We start from the raw sequence: 16,811 nt of genomic DNA on the forward strand, positions 1-16,811 counted from the left end.
CCAGAACAGGAAGCAACATAGCAGTTTATAAATCAATTTTTTAAACTTCCCAGATAGGCAGATAAGTGAGCTATGATTGCAGCATTTAAATGAACTATCACATGCATCCCTACCTTCTCTGCCTAAGTACCCAGCACTGCCCTTCCCTTTGCATTTGTATCTTCCACTTCCCAGCCAACAAAAATGAAATAATTTCTGTGGTCCTAACTTGGGTAATTAGCCAACAAACACTATTGATTAAGTCAATGAATGAAAGAAACAGCGACAAAGTTGCTAATGAGCTCCTTGAGGAGAGTGCATAAAGAAAAAGTAATTCAGCCCTCTCTCCCCCCAATACAGGTTTAGTTTCATGTCCATTCAAAACCTCTCACACAAGCTCAATAACACTCTTTCTTCCAGTTCTGCAGCCACAAGTTTAACTACGAAAAAAATTGAAGAAGAGATATATATTTTAGAAACCTTTACAATGATCTAAAATAGCTCTTTGATGCATAGCAGATGTCTTGAAAACTCGCATAAATGCAGCCAAAATGCCTTGCAGTTCTGGAAAAGGGAGATTCCAAGATAAGACACATTTCCAACTGCAGCAGTTCTGGAAGAGATTTAGAATTTATATTAATTGTCAACCTCAAGGAAAACATTTTAAATAAGCCCTTCTGTCTCCTATTTTGAGACAAGTGTCTTACTGGGCTTTATGCTGCTCAAAGACCTGATGTCTGCCTGAAAGCAGCTCCTGTGTATCTATAAAAGACAGCAGACGGGTTCAGATGGGGAAAAAGAAAGAACCACAATCAGTGACACATGGAGGTGACAGACTGAGGACTGCCTGCCCTTCATCATAACCTCTAGTTTGTTACAAAGGAGGTGCTTGGCAAGTTTTACTGTAGGGAAGAAGACTGAGGAGGGATTGGAAAGGAGTGAGATGGTGGATGCTAACAAGGGATGCTAACAAGGCAACACCTCTGAGACAAACAGCATGGGAGAAAAATATGAAGGGACCTGCTGGAAAACTGAGCAACAGAGCCAAGAAAACTGTCCCCACAATTGGGATGGGATTCTTCAGTTCTGTTGCTCACCAGAGGGAATAGCCAGAGTGAGGCAAAAAAAATCTGTTTCTGATACAGTGAAGTAGGTGGTACAAATGAAAAAAACTCCCACAAAGCAGCAACAGCCAAAGTGATGAGTCAGGACAAAAATCTCACTGCTCTGAAGAATGCATCTCATGTGTAGCAGGCCTTAGATTTCATGAAGATTTAAAGCCCTTAACTCAGTGTTAGGTTGTGCTCACAGAGCATCTGGGGAGTATCTTTTAGTTGGATATAAGAATTAGAGAACTGAAAGACTGATGCAGCAGTAATATGGAAGATTTGATATGAGGTAAACCTTAAGAATAGAAATACCAGAGCTAGAAGATTCTATATACATAATTAAAGATGAAAAAAAATGTTCCATTCTCCTATGAATGCAAATGGCACAGTCATACTTAATTCTGAAAAAAAGCAGAAGAGAAAAGTCAGGTAGTGATAATACCACAGAGGAATAGTGTTGCCTAATCAGCCCTGCTCTCACCTCTTCCTGGCAGGTTTTCTACCTCTTTTTTCTCTTGCCATTGCAAGAAATGGGCCAGAAATACAAACTGCATGTCTGGCTTTCTTATACATGAAGCTCAGGAGAACTTTGATTTGGCTGAAGAGACAAGACAGGAAATCTAAGTAACTCCAATCTCAACCACAGACTCCAAATAGAGGAAGTTCTGTATGTAGCCTTTAGATTAAGCTCTGTTCCAATATGCCATTCTACCTTTCTCTCTCCAACTTTCTTTCTGCAAGACTCCCCTTTTCCGGCTGCTGAGCTGCAGTAAAAAGCAGGACAAACAGAATGTTTGTTCTCTGCCTATCTCAAATCCTCTTTACCCCTTTATATATATCTGGGAGTATCACAGAAGATCATTCATATGGGGCTAATCAATGCTTTCCCCATGCATTTTAGATTAAAGAGTATCTGATAGGAAAAGAAATCAGCTAAAGAGTTTCTCTCTCCTCCGAGGACATGACATGGAGGGATAGAGACTTACCTCTTGTTCTCATCTTACTGTTAAATCTTTAGGGGTTGAAAGTTTCCTTGCAACCCAAGCTGCTAACCCCGTAGAGTCTGGACACTCTCCTCCCAACCTTGCCATGCCCTTGAGCATGGAGGGCACAGTCAGATAGCAGAGCAAAGATGGCGAGTTCTCCTTTTTTCTGTTACCATCCTGATCTTCACTCACCTTGAAGACCAAATGCCTTCTTTACTCACCTCAGAAGACATAAGATTTCTGTCTGTCTGCCAAAGTGGAAATAATGAATTGTATTTGAATATGAAAACTGGGCCACTGTTTGCCTCTCCCTTTTAAGGCAAAACAGTAGGAAGTAAATCCCAGGCTTTTCAGAGAGAACCTCTTTTTCAACAGAGATCCTTTGGCCTCAGTCTAGCACCAGCAGCATTTCATCTCCACCACTGTGCTGTGCATTACCAGCAGTAGAGACTGGGACAAATAGATGAAGACCTAAGCTAAATAGAATTAGAGGTCCAATTCTGCAGAGGATTTATTGAAGTAATTTCATTTGTTCATTTGGTAAACCTGGTTTTCATGCCTGGGAATTCACACCACAAAGCAAGATTGAAGTACATTTAAGATTCTTGCTACTTTTCTATAGCAGCCTATATTGCTTCTGAAATTTTCTTTGATGCTGGAAGAGAAGGAAATTACTGTAGAGTTCACAAATCAAATCCAGCTGTATTTCTTACCTGTAGGAGTGAGGTGCCTCCAGGTGATGACAGGCTCGGGACGCCCATTTGCCATGCAGACCAGGGTCACATTGCTGCCCTCATTCACAGTGATGTCTGAGGAGATATTGGAGATCTTTGGTGGAACTGTGAAGACAAGAGGAAGTTTGACCTTGTTAGAAGCAGAGTTATGGAGGGCAGCTTGCCTGGCTTATTAATCTACCTACCTATTAACAGAGCCAGCCACTAACTCATCTCACAGGCTGCACCCCTCTCACTACTACCTGGGTTTCTGAAATTACATCAGAGTAGAATGTACTGGGCCGTAATTTGTATTTCAAGGGTCTACTGGTAGAAATGGCCTGTGCTGCAACTGCAGTGTTTGGACAGATTTGGGGTCTTCATAAAATCACCTCTCAGAACTTGCCTGCCTACCTCAAAGCTGCATGGAAGGGGTCAGTGGGCTCCAAGTATCATCCCAGCTAATTTTTACACTCCACGGAGTCCCTGATGGAGTTCTAAATTCTCCTGCAGGATGCCAGACTTCAATGCACTGACTCAGAGGATGTATAATTTATTGGTTTCTGTGATGTCTTTCAGCCAAGATGGATTCTCCATGGGCTACCTGAAGTAGGCAGCTGCTGGGTGAGTTCACCACACATGGCAGAGCACCAAAGGCACAGTAGAGTCTTTAAGATTCACATGATCAGCCATGACTCGGGCATTCAATATCCTTACAAACTTTCCAAGCTGAGTTTGTGTCTCGGCACCAGAATGACCAGGAAGTGGGACCTGAACAGGTACTTTCAGGTGTGGAGTGTGCCAGCTGTTGCAATCTTTCCTCTCTTACATCCATGTCTTGCTTCCACACTTCACATGTCAGGTGGTGAAAAATTTTCACTAAAAAGGAATCCTCTAATTTTTATTGTTTTAATGTATTTTCAGCTTCCAAATTTGTGTGTAGCAAGGAATGAAACAACATCATTTTCTGCTTTGCTTACCACAGAGCAAACAGACAGCAACTTCCCCTTCCCCATCCCTGGCAGGAGTGGCTGATGGTCCTTTTGAGGCAAAACTGCCTATAAACTAGGTGGGAAAAGGAAACTAAGCCTGAAGAAAGCAACCTCCAGCTGTGTTGCTGGATTCACAGGAATGTTGTTTACAACCCACAGCTCATTAGCCCCTCTCTGTAGGCCCCAAAGTCAAGGACAACGCTTGAGTATCTATGACCATGGGACCCCCTTGAAGGAAGAGGACCTGTCGAGCAAAGTGAGGCAGACATCTATTTTCAAACAGGCTCACTCACCCAGGCAAAGGATTTAAGCTGGGTGCATTGGGGAAGGATTACCATGATCTGTGGAGAAGTGACCATGCAGAGGGCAGTGAGGGAGCAGGTGGGGGGCAACACAGTAGGGAAGGTTTTTGCACACCTCAAGAAAGCAGGACAGCTGGGGGCTCACTTAAAACGCCTGTGTACCATTGCAAAGACCAAGCATCCTGGGTTGTATTAGAAAGAGTGTAACCCCCTAAGCGGAGGGAAGTGTCTAAAACCCTTTACGTGGTGCTTATTAGACAGCATCTCAGGCACTAGATCAGTTTTGGCCTCCCCAGTACAAGAAGACCGTTGACACACTGGAGCAAGCCTGCTGGAAGGCTCCCAAGATGGTCAGATGCCTACAGCACATGACTTCACAGGAGAACCTAAGAGAAATAGGTCTGAAGAAGAGAAGACTGAGGGAGATCTTATTGCTTTCTACAAAAAGTGAGTGGGAACATACACAAAAGACAGAGGCAGGTTTTTCTCAGATATGCACAGTGGACACTGAAAAGCAGATAACATGAGCTGCAATGTAGGGAAAATTCTGACTCAAAATAAGGGAAAAGCTTTTACTTTCAGAAAGTCAAGACAGGAACAGGCTCCTCAGAGAGAGGATAGAAACTCACCCCTGGAGATATGGAGAACTCCCCTCCTTTATTTCCCACTGGATGAGGGGAACACCCTGTCTCATGCCTCAGGACAGACCTGCACATTGTTCCAGCCAGCAGATCTGCAGGCTGGCAGAGCCCTGAAAGTTCTGGTGCCAAAATCCAAACTGCTACTCTTATTTGGAGGGCTAACTCAGACCTGATAGAAGACCATCATGCACAGGAGAGGTCAGAGAGGCTTAGTCTGGGAAAGAACATCAGAGGCTGCTATTTCTGCAAGAGTTGTGGCCCAGCTGTTCTGTCAGGGGACGCAAGGACATTGACTTTGGAGCATCCTCAGCACAACTTCTCCATGGTGCATTGGCAAACCTGGGTAAGCAGAGCCCAGGAGTAAAACCAGTGGCTAGACCACATTTTGGGAATATTGCCATAACCTCGAGGGATGAACATTTGCATGAAGAAATAAAGCAGCAAACCAAGAAGGACTAAACAGAAGCAGGACTAGCAGGTGAAACTGTGTGCCAGTGTGAAGTCCTAGCAGAATGGTGAAATACCAAAATGGCTGAGGAGAGAGCAGCAAAAGCCACTACAGGGCAGCAGCAGAGCTCCAGCTGAGACATGTATAAACTGCCACTCTCCAAAGCTGTCACGACATTTTACTTCACAGAGGATCAAGTAAATTCAGCCAGTACAAGCAGTTCTGACTACGCATTCCAAATGCCCAAGAGGAAGAGCATGTGTCCAGATGGTCATATCTGGCTTGCTACTTTTTCAGATGAGGGTGAAAAGGACATCCAAGGCTGAAATCTTGTTAGGAGTATAATGGCTGGGTCTTTTCAGCTGCCGCCTTGGTCAGAAGGCGAGGAAAGGCTAAGACAAGAGGGAATAGGGCAGGAAATAATTTCCCTTCAAATTTAAAATCTAGCTTGGCTTTATCTCTTTAGAATCCAAAGCCAGTGGACAATAATTTCACTCAGATAAAGAGACTTTTAATTTTCAGGGTGTCAGGCCAGCATGTTAAAATGCCAAAACTGTCAGCACTAGCAACAGTTAGCATTGCCTCCACTTGTCATTACTTTGCACACATCTTTCTAGGACAACCTTAAAATGAGAAGCTTTGACCTTATTATTTTTCCCCATGTGTGGGTTGTATTATGTTTTCACAGGTCCCGGACTGATGGAAGAAGGACTGCTAAGAGTAAAATATCCTGGGACCAGAACCTTCTGGGTGTCACAGCCTCCATTTGCCCAGCTGAATCCTGTCGACCCTCAAGTGGAAAATTCTTTTGTGACTGGCCTCTCTGAACCATTAGCAGAGGCAAAGCACAGACTGCAGTCCCATAGAAGGGCAATTACTACAACTCAACAACACTTACAGGTATTTTCATAATTTGACTAACAACTTTTTACTTCAGGGGAAGCCAGGCTGCTGCTGGACCCTTCTGGCTCCAAGGACCATGGGAAAGCACTGTCAGGGTCTCTGGTACTGCTGAAAAGGGTAAGATGGCCAGATTTTTTCCACTCTTTCAGTGCAAATCATATGGAGTATCCATTAGAGTGTGCTTAGGATCCCCCTGGTTGGGGTGGGGATGGGGAGCAGAGCCAGACATGAAAGAAAGCACACTGTAGTACCTCATTGCTCCATCCCCCGAGAGGGAGGATGCCCCACCCACTGCAGGGATTGATTATGGGGAGATGGGAGTAAACACTGAGAAGAATGGCTTGAAACTCACATATTTATTTTTTCTACATTTCATGTTTGCAGGATAAGGCTGATGTGAGCCCAGCATCTCATCTTCCACCTCACTGACATTAAATAATAAATCCCAAAGTAACCTGTGGCCATCCTCTGTAAGAGAAACTCACACTGGAAGAGAAGGAGAGCTGCAAGGCAGGAGTGAAACAAGGGCAGAGATACTGTAGGGTGTCCTGGACTGGGAGGGCTGCAGGGCAGGAGTGAAACAAGGTCAGAGCTGGTGTGAGAAATTTTAAGTCCCAAGAAAGATACAGTGATAGAGGTAGGTAGAGCAGGCTAGCACAGAAACAGCTTGCACCAAGCCTTTTCTAGTTAATTGCCATCAATCCTTCACTTCATGACAACTGCAAGTCACATTAATTTAAATAATAAGAAAGACTGAGACATGAAAAATAGATCATGCTCCCCCATCACAATCACTGTTGGTCTCCAGATGAAAACAGGTGATTTGTTTCCACAAAAACACCGCTATAGCAGTTATTACAGACCAGGGGCTGCATATGGGAGGCAGCAATGAAACCACAATCAAGCAAACATCTGCTGCTGTTATCCTTGCTTTTTATAACCAAAGCCCTTCAGAGCTCAAAACTCCTTCTGAGATATTAGTTGGGATGATGCGGGTGGGCTGGATCAGTGTTCTGATTCAAGGCTGTGGAAGGAGGCAAGGAGCAGTGCTACACCCCTAACATCAGTAAATGAGTGAGCTCAAAGGTTAAGAGACATGAGTTCACATGCAGAATGCCATCTCCCCTTAGTACCTTTCCAGGAGAGCAATGGGGGATGGCACAAGAAAGCACGAAGTGCTAAAGCACCGCTTCTAGAGATCTTTTCCTAATGTAGTTCATGCAGAACATGACCCATGCCACAGCTCCCAAACGGTTCAGATCCCGGCCTTTTGATCAGAGCAGCTAGACACAGCACAGGCACAAAGTGGCAAGAGTGGGAACCATTGCTTAGCAGAAGTGGTACAAAGGGTACTTGCAGGCTGGGGGCAGCAGTTCCTGGCTGCTGCACTGATGACACTCTACTTTCATGATGCTTCACATGACACCTCAATGCAGCAGGAGGATGGGTTTGTGAGCAAAGGCCAGGAAGCATAGGACTAGGAACTCATCTTGGGTATGACACAATAAAAAAGGCAAACAGAGGGATGGTGGACACCTTGCTGGGAAACTCAGAGCTGTGTAAATGCACTCACATGAAATTGAGTCAGATGCCTAGCCTCTTCCCTCTGAGTAAACAGTGCCTGCATCTAAGACCCTTGGATGGAGCTTTCAGTTGTGGGGCAGCTACTCCCCAGTCTCCAATTCCAAGACTGTTCAACAGTACAGTATTCTTTCAATAAGTCACAAGATACATTAAAAAAAATACATCTCTTATTCCCAGCCTATAGACCTATATTACAGCAAAAGTTATTTAAAACCTCCAATACACAGATACAAACAGTATTGAAACTGCCTAATGAGGCCCATAAGCTTCATTTAAGTGGTCTAACTGCTTGTCCAAAAAAGGGCACCTCTGATACAAATGGAAAGTCTCAATCCCTTCCATATATCCTCTTTAGTTGCTTCCTTCAACCTATTTCCTTCCTCTCTACTGGAAAGTAGGACCCCCATCTGTTGGATAAAATTAAGAGTCCCACCCACTAATATACAGGAGTCACCAGCTCTCATGGCAAAGAAAAGAAAACATCAGGACTTCTCTCCAAAGTCAAAGGAACTTTGCAGCTACTAAAACCCTCCCTAGGTGCCTATCAATTATAATGCTTTGAGAGTTCTTATTTCCTTGTCCCCAGATCCCAATTAACAGCACTTTATAAAAAACGCTAATAAGCCCCAAAGCAGAGGTAGGGGGGATGCCGACCATCATATGGTCCTTCAGTGCTTTAGAACAACCACCTTGCTCACCACAATTAGGGGTCCTTTCCTGGGGCAATTAATTGACAGCAAATTGGCCTCGTTAGTCATTGTTTAGTTAAAGTGTTTAGTGGTGAAAAGAGAACCTGAAGAAGGGGCTGAGCTGCTAAACACAACTAAATGGTTTAATTTCCCTCTTATGTGTGCAGCAGGCTAATCACTGCTCTTTACAGATGTAACAAGAAATGGCTTTTTGATGGTAAAGTCCGTAAAAGGAGCAAGCTGAGAGCCAGAAAGTAAAATCCAGACAACCTTTAGGATGCAGCATGGTAACGTTTCTGGTGCATTCTACAGAAGAAATGCGACATCAGACCCAAGATATATTTTTTACGGTCTGATTCACGCTGCAGCCTCAGCCAGAGGGAGACAAAGCTGTCAGCAGAGCAAGAGGGCAGAGAGGGAATTTGTTGAACTTCATTAAAGAGAGTGGACTCTGAAAGAGCCTTCTGACCTTCCACTCTGCTAGGCTTGTTTCACTCTCGCTCAGCATTAAAGCTTCTGTGAAGTAGAGGCAAATGCTGAGGGCTTGGTTTTATTTTTTAATCTCCTGGGAACCAAAAACTCTCAAAACACACTACAGAGTTTTTGCAAGGTGTAAAAATTCCCTCTTTATGTTGTCTGAAACTGAGTGCTTCATCCTGTAGCCTTTAGGGAAGAGTCTATGACAGCCAGAGCATGTACACCACTATAAAAGATCTGCCCTTCCCAACCCATAGTGTGCTCCCCCACCGGTCCGCACTGCTGGGGGCTGATCTCCATCAAAAATTGCTGCTGATGCCAAGAGAGGCCAGACAGAAGGAGGCACAGGGGTCGCTAGCTCGGGCCTTGTATCTTGGTGAGGTCCCCCCATCATGCAGCTGAGCCTCACCCGCTGAGACGCCAGGCAGGAAATTATTTAAACTCCAGATGGGGCCTGTGCATTTCGCACTCCCTGGGAGTAGAGAGGCAGACAGGATCCTGTAAATCAAAGCCATGTGCAAAGCTACCCATGAACTGAGTAGCATGTCAGAGCGCACTTCATTGGAGAGTAAGAGCTTACAAGTGAAAACATTTTGTTTAAAGTAATGCTCTGCCTCATCCATTTTACAGTTAAGTCTCTGGACTATTTTTCTGCATAACATTGCACAGGAAGCCCTTCCAGTACGCTCTTTCCTTCATAGCAGAGAGCAGCACAGAGTGTGAATATGTTGCACTCTCCCATTCCTGAGTTGTTGGAATATTCAGCACAGAACTGGGCTCAATGCCTTACACTCATTCTCACTGATTTTGCTTTTTATTAACTTGTCTCAATTAAATTTTCAGGAGAGAAATTATTTAGCTTCCACACTGGGAGAAACAGAACATTTGACATTTCAAGCCAGCCTTGTTTTTCAGTGCACTAAGGTAACAGTGTAGGTCAGGGTTAAAAGCAGTCTTGCTCCTGTTCATAGCTCAGCACCTTGACTTCAATTCTGAATGCCAACCTTGCACTCTAAAGCAGCTCCAGCTCCAAGCCTGAGCTCTAGCTTTTACCCGGTGCTGATTGTATTTCACCCGCACCCGGATTTTTGGTGTGCCCTCACCAAGCACAGGGGTTTACAGAATGCACGTTCTTGGATCTTGATGCAGCCCAGGAGAGCAGGTTCTCAGTTATGTGCTCAACATGTAAATGAAAGCACAAAACACAAGGCAGGCACATGCCCAACTTCAGTTTATCATCACCAGATTTGCACCTCTGCATATGAAGTTCTTTGCTACAAACCTTCCTTTTCTATTAACATACTGAATTCATGCCACTCATCTGCTCTTCCTGTCTTTAAAGCACTGCTCTGTGCATTTGCAGTTTGTGTTGCTACAGTTCTTTCCACTTGTAAAACTGACTTCAAGAGTTTTATTGCTAACCTTCCTAGAGGAGCCTGCTGTGACAACACAGCCTTCCTCACAGGACATGTGTAAACAACAACAGAAGTGCTTGCCATGCTAATCCCCAGGGATTAACTCTTGGAATGCCACCTAATCCCAAACATTTTAAGGACTGCAGATGTACATAGCTTTTGGTCTTTGTTTCAAGTGTGTTTACATATTCCCTTAGACTGTTCTTTTTAAATCTGGTAAGTATTTACTTATGGGACTGAAACAATATAAAACCTTTCTTTCTGCAAATGTAATCAGCATCCTGGAAGAGAAATCCTGTGAGAAAAGCTTCTTCTTAGTGTCCAGGTCCTCCCAAGACATTTCTGAGAATTTTCTTAAGAATAACTTTTTCACAGAAACATTAAGTATGTTGGACGTATGTATATGGCATGCGGCTGAGTCCTAATATGCTGCCTTTCTAGGCCTTGATTTGGAGCCAAGGGATCTTCTTTGATGTTAAAGACCTTTGGACAAGTCCTTATATAACAAGAATAGGTGATGGCTTAGTGAAATGCTGCAGCCAGAACAGGGATGCTTTATTAGCCAGTTAAGGAAAAAAAAGTAAGATTATGGGTTTTTAACTGAGTCCCAGCAGCCCTTGGCTCCTGCATGTTAACTCCTTCTTTGGGATGTAGACTAGGAAGCACTGGCCAGGTATGAGGGGAAAAAACAGAGAAAAAACAGAGAAAAAACAGAGAAAAGCCTATGTCGTGCCAGGGCAAGAGGTACAGGTCCCAAGAAGGCCTCGATTAGGCAAAGGGAAGTAAATTAATTTCATCTAATACCCCATTCTGGCTGGAGACACAGAGACAAATTTTTGTTTGTTTGTTTTCACATCTTGTGCTGTTGCTTATATTCAGCTCATTAGGGACAGAGTACAACTAACAGAACAACCATCATGAACCACTGATGAACATCCACAGAGAGGCTGACTGAAAAAGCCATCTCTCTCCAAAGGCTGTTCTCAGATTCCATTGACTGCCCATGGTTTATCCCACATCCTCTTCGACAAGCCACAGGGTGATAAATATGACTCTCAGAGTGTCTCATGCATAGCACATACCCAAGGATTTGACTCAGTTTCAACTGAGGCAGCTTCTCAGTGGCAAGCCTCTCACTCAAATCAAATGCATGTGGTACATATAGAATATTTTTTATTAGCAGGCTTTCCTTCCTTACACATTGTAGTGAGCAAAACGGAGCAGTTTGCTGTAACCACCTTTCAAGATTGCCTCCAGGCTTCTAGAGGAGCAGAAAGCTACAGCAGCACTTTGGAAATGCTGGGTTTGCTTTCAGTCAAAAGAATAAAGAACAAAGATAATAATCCCATACTGGAATCTTTCTTTACACAGGATCACGAAATTCTTTACACAGAATCACAGAATGTCGTGGGTTGGAAGTGATATTAAATCTAAAATCATCTAGTTTCAACTCTCCTGCTGTGGGCAGGGACATCTTTTACTAGATCAGGTTGCTCAGAGCTTCATCTAACCTGGCCTTGAACACTTCCAGAGACGTGGCATCTTTGGGCAAACCTCACTACTCTCATAGTGAAGAATTTCTTCCTAACTCCAGATCTAAACCTGCCCTCTTTCAGTTTGAAGCCATTTCCCCAACCTGTCACTACATGCTCTTGTCAATATTCTCCTCCATCCTTCTTGTAAGATTCTTTCAGGTACTGGAAGGCACTGGAAATTAGGTGACCTCAAAGTCTTCTGTTCTTCAGGCTGAATGATCACAATTCTCTCAGCCTTTCCTTATAGAAGAGATGCTTCACCCCTCTAATCACCTTAGTATCCCTCCTCTGGACTCACTTCAACAGGTCCATGCCCTTCCTGTGCTGGGGACCCCAGAGCTGGATGCATCACTCCAAGCGTGGGTCTCACAGAGCAAAGTAGAGGGGTGGAATCTCCTCTCTCACCACGCTGCTTTGGATGCAGCCCATGATACATGTGGCTTTCTGGGCTACAAGAAGACACTGCTGGATTGCATTGTCATTATTTATGGATCCAGAGATTTTGGCCTTTCCCACCACACATAGTTATGAAATGCCAACTATGAGACCTTCACTTGATAGCCATTGTTGAGCTTGGTAACAGCTACAGCAGACTCATTTCTAAAGGCCAGGGTGTTATCATCAGCCATCTGAGAAGGGAGAGCTGATGAGTACAAGGCAAAGAATCCCTCCTGCCAGAAATGCTAATCTACACAAGTCTGATCCAGCAGAAAAGAGAAAAAAACAAATGCAGTACTCCTGAAGTAAAGGCATCTTTGAAGAAAGCAGGCAGCTGGCTAGAGCTGAGATGTTATTGCAGTGATCTCCTTCCCACAAAGCAACCAAGAGCCAAGGTTTCCTGAGAAGGACAGTTTCTACTGTTGGAGCTTCCCTGCCAAAACAGAGTGTTCTGTTTTGGTTCAGCCATGTGCAAGAGCATCCTGATGTCTTGGAATATTCCTACTGTTTCCCTTTCCAAGCTTTGCTGTGTGGTAAAGATGTGCTGCATGCATGCAGACAGCCTCAAAGGGAGGGAAGGGATGAATCCCAAGACCTTTGCTCTCTAAACATATGACATTGAATTGATGCCATTTCAATTAGAGGTGAATCTCTCCAAGACTGCCAGGAATGAAGCTTATTCCTTGTAGTCTACAGCCTTACTAGGACACATAAAAACACTTTCTTCTGCCTCCAGAGTGGGTCAAGGCTCTCCTCTTCAAAGTTAATAGTTTGCTGCCTTCAGTGTTACAAACTGAGGGAATCATAGTGGATAAGGTTGGAAGGGGTCACAATAGGTCATCTGGTCCAACGTTCCTGCTCAAGTATCATCCTAGACTGCACTGTCCATTCAGGAGGATGAGGTTACATCCAGAAGGGTTGCCTGCGCCTTCGTGTTTAGTGGGACAACATCTTTACAGACAACTTTCACCTAAGGTTCTGCAAGCAAATACTCGCCACCCCAGAAATCCAGTGCTACTGGCTGCAGAGGTTATCTCCTCTGGAATGAGGTATCTCCTCTGACTTGCAATAAAGAACACAAACAAAAAAACTGCAAACACTTCCACTGCAGTAGGGAATCAAAAACTAAGTTCAATGAAAAATACAAGCCATGTGTCTCTACTGTGACAGCACATCCACATCTGAGCCTCTATAAAAGCACAGTTATCATGGTAAGCAGCACTACTAAAACACTGAAGGAATCACTCAGGTGGTCAAGTACTCCACATTCAGTGATTGTTCTACACACTTGTGCTCCATCTTTCTAAGGCTCAGTTATCATTCTCACTCTAAGGTAACTAGTACATGCAAGATATATGGCAACCCCAAAGACTGGTACCCTACTGGTGTCACAAGAGGTATGCCTTAGCCATCAACAGCTCCAACAGGTGAGAAGAATATCTGCAAAGCCTCAATCTGTTCTTTACGAGGAATTAACAAGATGCAAAATTCTTTGGGAGAAAAAAAAAGGGCAAACGCAAGGCAGATGAAACAGGCTGATGCTTCACTGCTGGTATAAATTAAAGAGAACATGAAATACTCTTTTACGTGAAAAGAAATGCAAAGAAGGAGAGGATCAGCCCTGTGGTTCATAAACCCAAGGTAAAAAGCTGGCCCTCAAAATACTGTGCAATCTAGACAGGATTACTAGAAATGTAATCAATATAGTTAGGGATAGGAATGATAAGGACACACTTGTACACTTTTCTTTCTGATGGTCACGATATACTGCAGTCTGCAAAAATTATTTCCCCAAAATATAAAGAGTGATAAAAAATAAAAAGAAACTTTGCATCAGAACATAATTCTGAAAACTCTTCCAAAGCCTGAAGAATTCTGAAAACTCTTCCAAAACCAGAGATACAGTTGAGATGGCATCACACAATGGATCAACCTGCCACTGGATTGGGTGAAGACACTCATGACAAATAGGCACAAGGGATGCAGCACAAATACCGAGTGACACTATATCCTGGGCATATGCTTGATGTATGGAGGATTAAATGCCACACACACACTGTCCTGGGTAGATTGTATCTAGTGCTGACAGATACCTGTGGGATCTGTCTCTTCCTTTATACACTTTGGCAATTGCCATGCCAACAAAGGATTATGGGAAGTGGAAGGTGGGTGTGGGGGAGGGGGGTGTTGAGAAGGAGAGATCATTTACTGCTCTGTTTAAAAGAGACTTCATCCTCTGGGGGGATTTTGTCAGGATGTTGGATTTCTTCTGAAGTTATATTTCTACCTGCCTATACACATTTGAGGTTGATGGGCTTTTCTCCTTTCTTCTGTCCCTCTAGCACAAGACCTCATTCTTCTGGAGTCCCAAACAACCTTAAAGCAAATGTGGCTTCTGTAAGTCAGCTTGAATACTGCAGCCCTCAGCCCTGGTCTCCATGCAAGCTGCAAAAGCAGGTAAACAGCCAACATGCTATAAAGACCAATTTCTGTCCCTCTGTGGTAAGCCCTCTGATTGATGTCTCTGTTCCTCCAGAGAGACAGACTGTCTTGAGTGTGAGATAGCTAACTATCACCTGGGAGGTGATTAGAGGGGGAAGAGGAGAGAGACGGGGACACAGCCAGACAGACAAAAAGGCAAAGAAAGACAGACAGAAAGGAGAGCTGAGGAGGGGAAGAGAAGAAAGGACTGACAGTGTAGTGCAGATGAGAGAAAGACAGTAGTGCTTGATGAATTAAGTTGTCAACTTTGGCATCACCTGTGTACCACGTCATGCCAATAAATTCATTGAAGCTGAACCTGCACTCGGAGTCACGAGTGAGAGAGTGCTGATGGAAGTAAGAAATAAGAGTCCATTTAAAGACTCAGAGCAATTTATGAGTTACCTAAGGGGGAAGTAGTGACAATGGGGAAGGAGAGGTGCTTCCCCATCATGCTGGGTGGGGAAGCTTGTTTTGGATTCAAGCTGTCAACCCAGTCACTCTGCAGACAGTAAAGAAACAGAGACAGAGACTTGATTCAAGAAAGAGAAAGCCAGTAGAGAGGCTTGCTGGGGTCCAAGGGGAACAGGGTAGGAACATGCCTTGGCATATATGCCTCAGGAAATCCCTTGAGGTGCTGGGAGAAGATGTTGAGAACAAGAAGCCAGGTACACCATTGTGAAATGAGACAAAGGGTATAGAGCACAGTCAGCACCGCGGCGCTGAGGGAATGTGAAGGAAAACAGAGCACAGCTCTGGCACACAGAGATGGCTGTGCTGGAAATCCAGGAAGGACACAAAATCCTCTTCTGATTCTGAAACTGGAAGCACGGCACTGAGATGTGAACAGCTGTGACAAGCTGCACCAGGGAAGTACTGCACCAAGGTTCTTTCCTGCACAGCTAAGGAGATTCTCACTAACTTTTTAAAGGATTCTGGATGTGTCTTAAAAGAGGAGCTCACAGGGTCCTTCCATCACCCAGAACTCCAGTAAAGTCTGCTGGATATGACTGAGGAATAGGAAAACCAATGGTACAATGCCCTCACCCAATACATTTTTTCTCCTCCTGCAACTACAGCTTCCCAAACTGAACAATATCTAACCCAATGGTTTGAGAAATGCATCTACCACTTTACTCCTTTCCTTTCTTTCACCCAACTCACCATTTCCCACACAGGAGCTTTTGCAACCCTTTTGTTTACAGACAATGATCAGCTCCTAACAAAACTCTATTATTAGCCACAGGGACTAAGAGTGGCACAGGCTGATTTCCAAAGCAACCTGAGACCCCCTTTGACCTCATTTGCAGCCATCCAGAGATGTTTACAGTAATTTCACGAATACAAGCCGCACCAATTTGACGAAGATTTTGCTCCTAAACCGGTAATGCGGCTAATACTCAGGAGCGGCTAATATGTGAATAATTTTCTGACATTTACAACCTCAGAAGTGCCAGCCAGAGTGCCAAGCTGAGCTGCTGCAAAGTCGGCATTTTGCGATTGTTACAAATTGCTACTCTGTTGCACCGCGGGTGGAGCCTGGCTGCCTGCAGGCAGCACGGGGGGCGGGGAGAGAGGCGGGAGAGCTCCCTACCACAGCCCGGGGGAGAGACGGGGGGGCCCCGCGCCGCCACTGCCACGGCTCGGGGAGGCGGCGGGGGACCCGGGCCGCCACTGCCGCGGCTCGGGGAGGCAGCGGGGGGACCCGGGCCGCCCCTGCCGCGGCTCTGGGAGGCGGCAGGGGACCCGGGCTGCCACTGCCGCGGCTCTGGGAGGCGGTAGGGGGCTCCGTCCCCGCCCGCCGCCGCGGGAGCAGGGGGGGAATCCGTCCCTGCCTGCCACCACAGGGCAGCGCCGGGCGGTGGTGACCGAGCCCAGTTGCAGCGGTGGCTGGCCCCCAGTGGTCCCGCCGAGCGGCAGCGCCGGGCTGGGCTTCCTGGCCCCGTCAGCAGCCCCTAGCGGGCCGAGCCTGCACAGCCTTAGCTGAGCCAGTAAACCCCGCCCTGCCGCCATTCTGTTACTATTTGGCAACTTTGTTGCACGCAAGTCCTCGCTGCGAATGACAGAGTGGCTTATATTCAGGTGCGGCTTATTTATGGACAAAAAATGAAATATTTGC

General features: G+C 45.1%; 1 protein-coding gene across 3 annotated transcripts in view; it reads right to left on the reverse strand.

Annotated features, from left to right (window-relative positions):
• LOC116992811 (limbic system associated membrane protein) overlaps positions 1-16,811 on the reverse strand; it is a 1,292,475-nt gene that overhangs the window by 112,420 nt on the left and 1,163,244 nt on the right. For all 3 annotated transcript variants that reach the window (XM_033052803.2, XM_033052802.2, XM_033052805.2), the window contains one exon: positions 2,788-2,913. In XM_033052803.2, coding sequence (XP_032908694.1) covers positions 2,788-2,913 — 126 coding nt within the window. The remainder of the gene's footprint in view (positions 1-2,787; positions 2,914-16,811) is intronic.

The sequence above is a fragment of the Catharus ustulatus genome, chromosome 2, assembly GCF_009819885.2.
Source record: "Catharus ustulatus isolate bCatUst1 chromosome 2, bCatUst1.pri.v2, whole genome shotgun sequence".
NCBI lineage: Eukaryota > Metazoa > Chordata > Aves > Passeriformes > Turdidae > Catharus > Catharus ustulatus.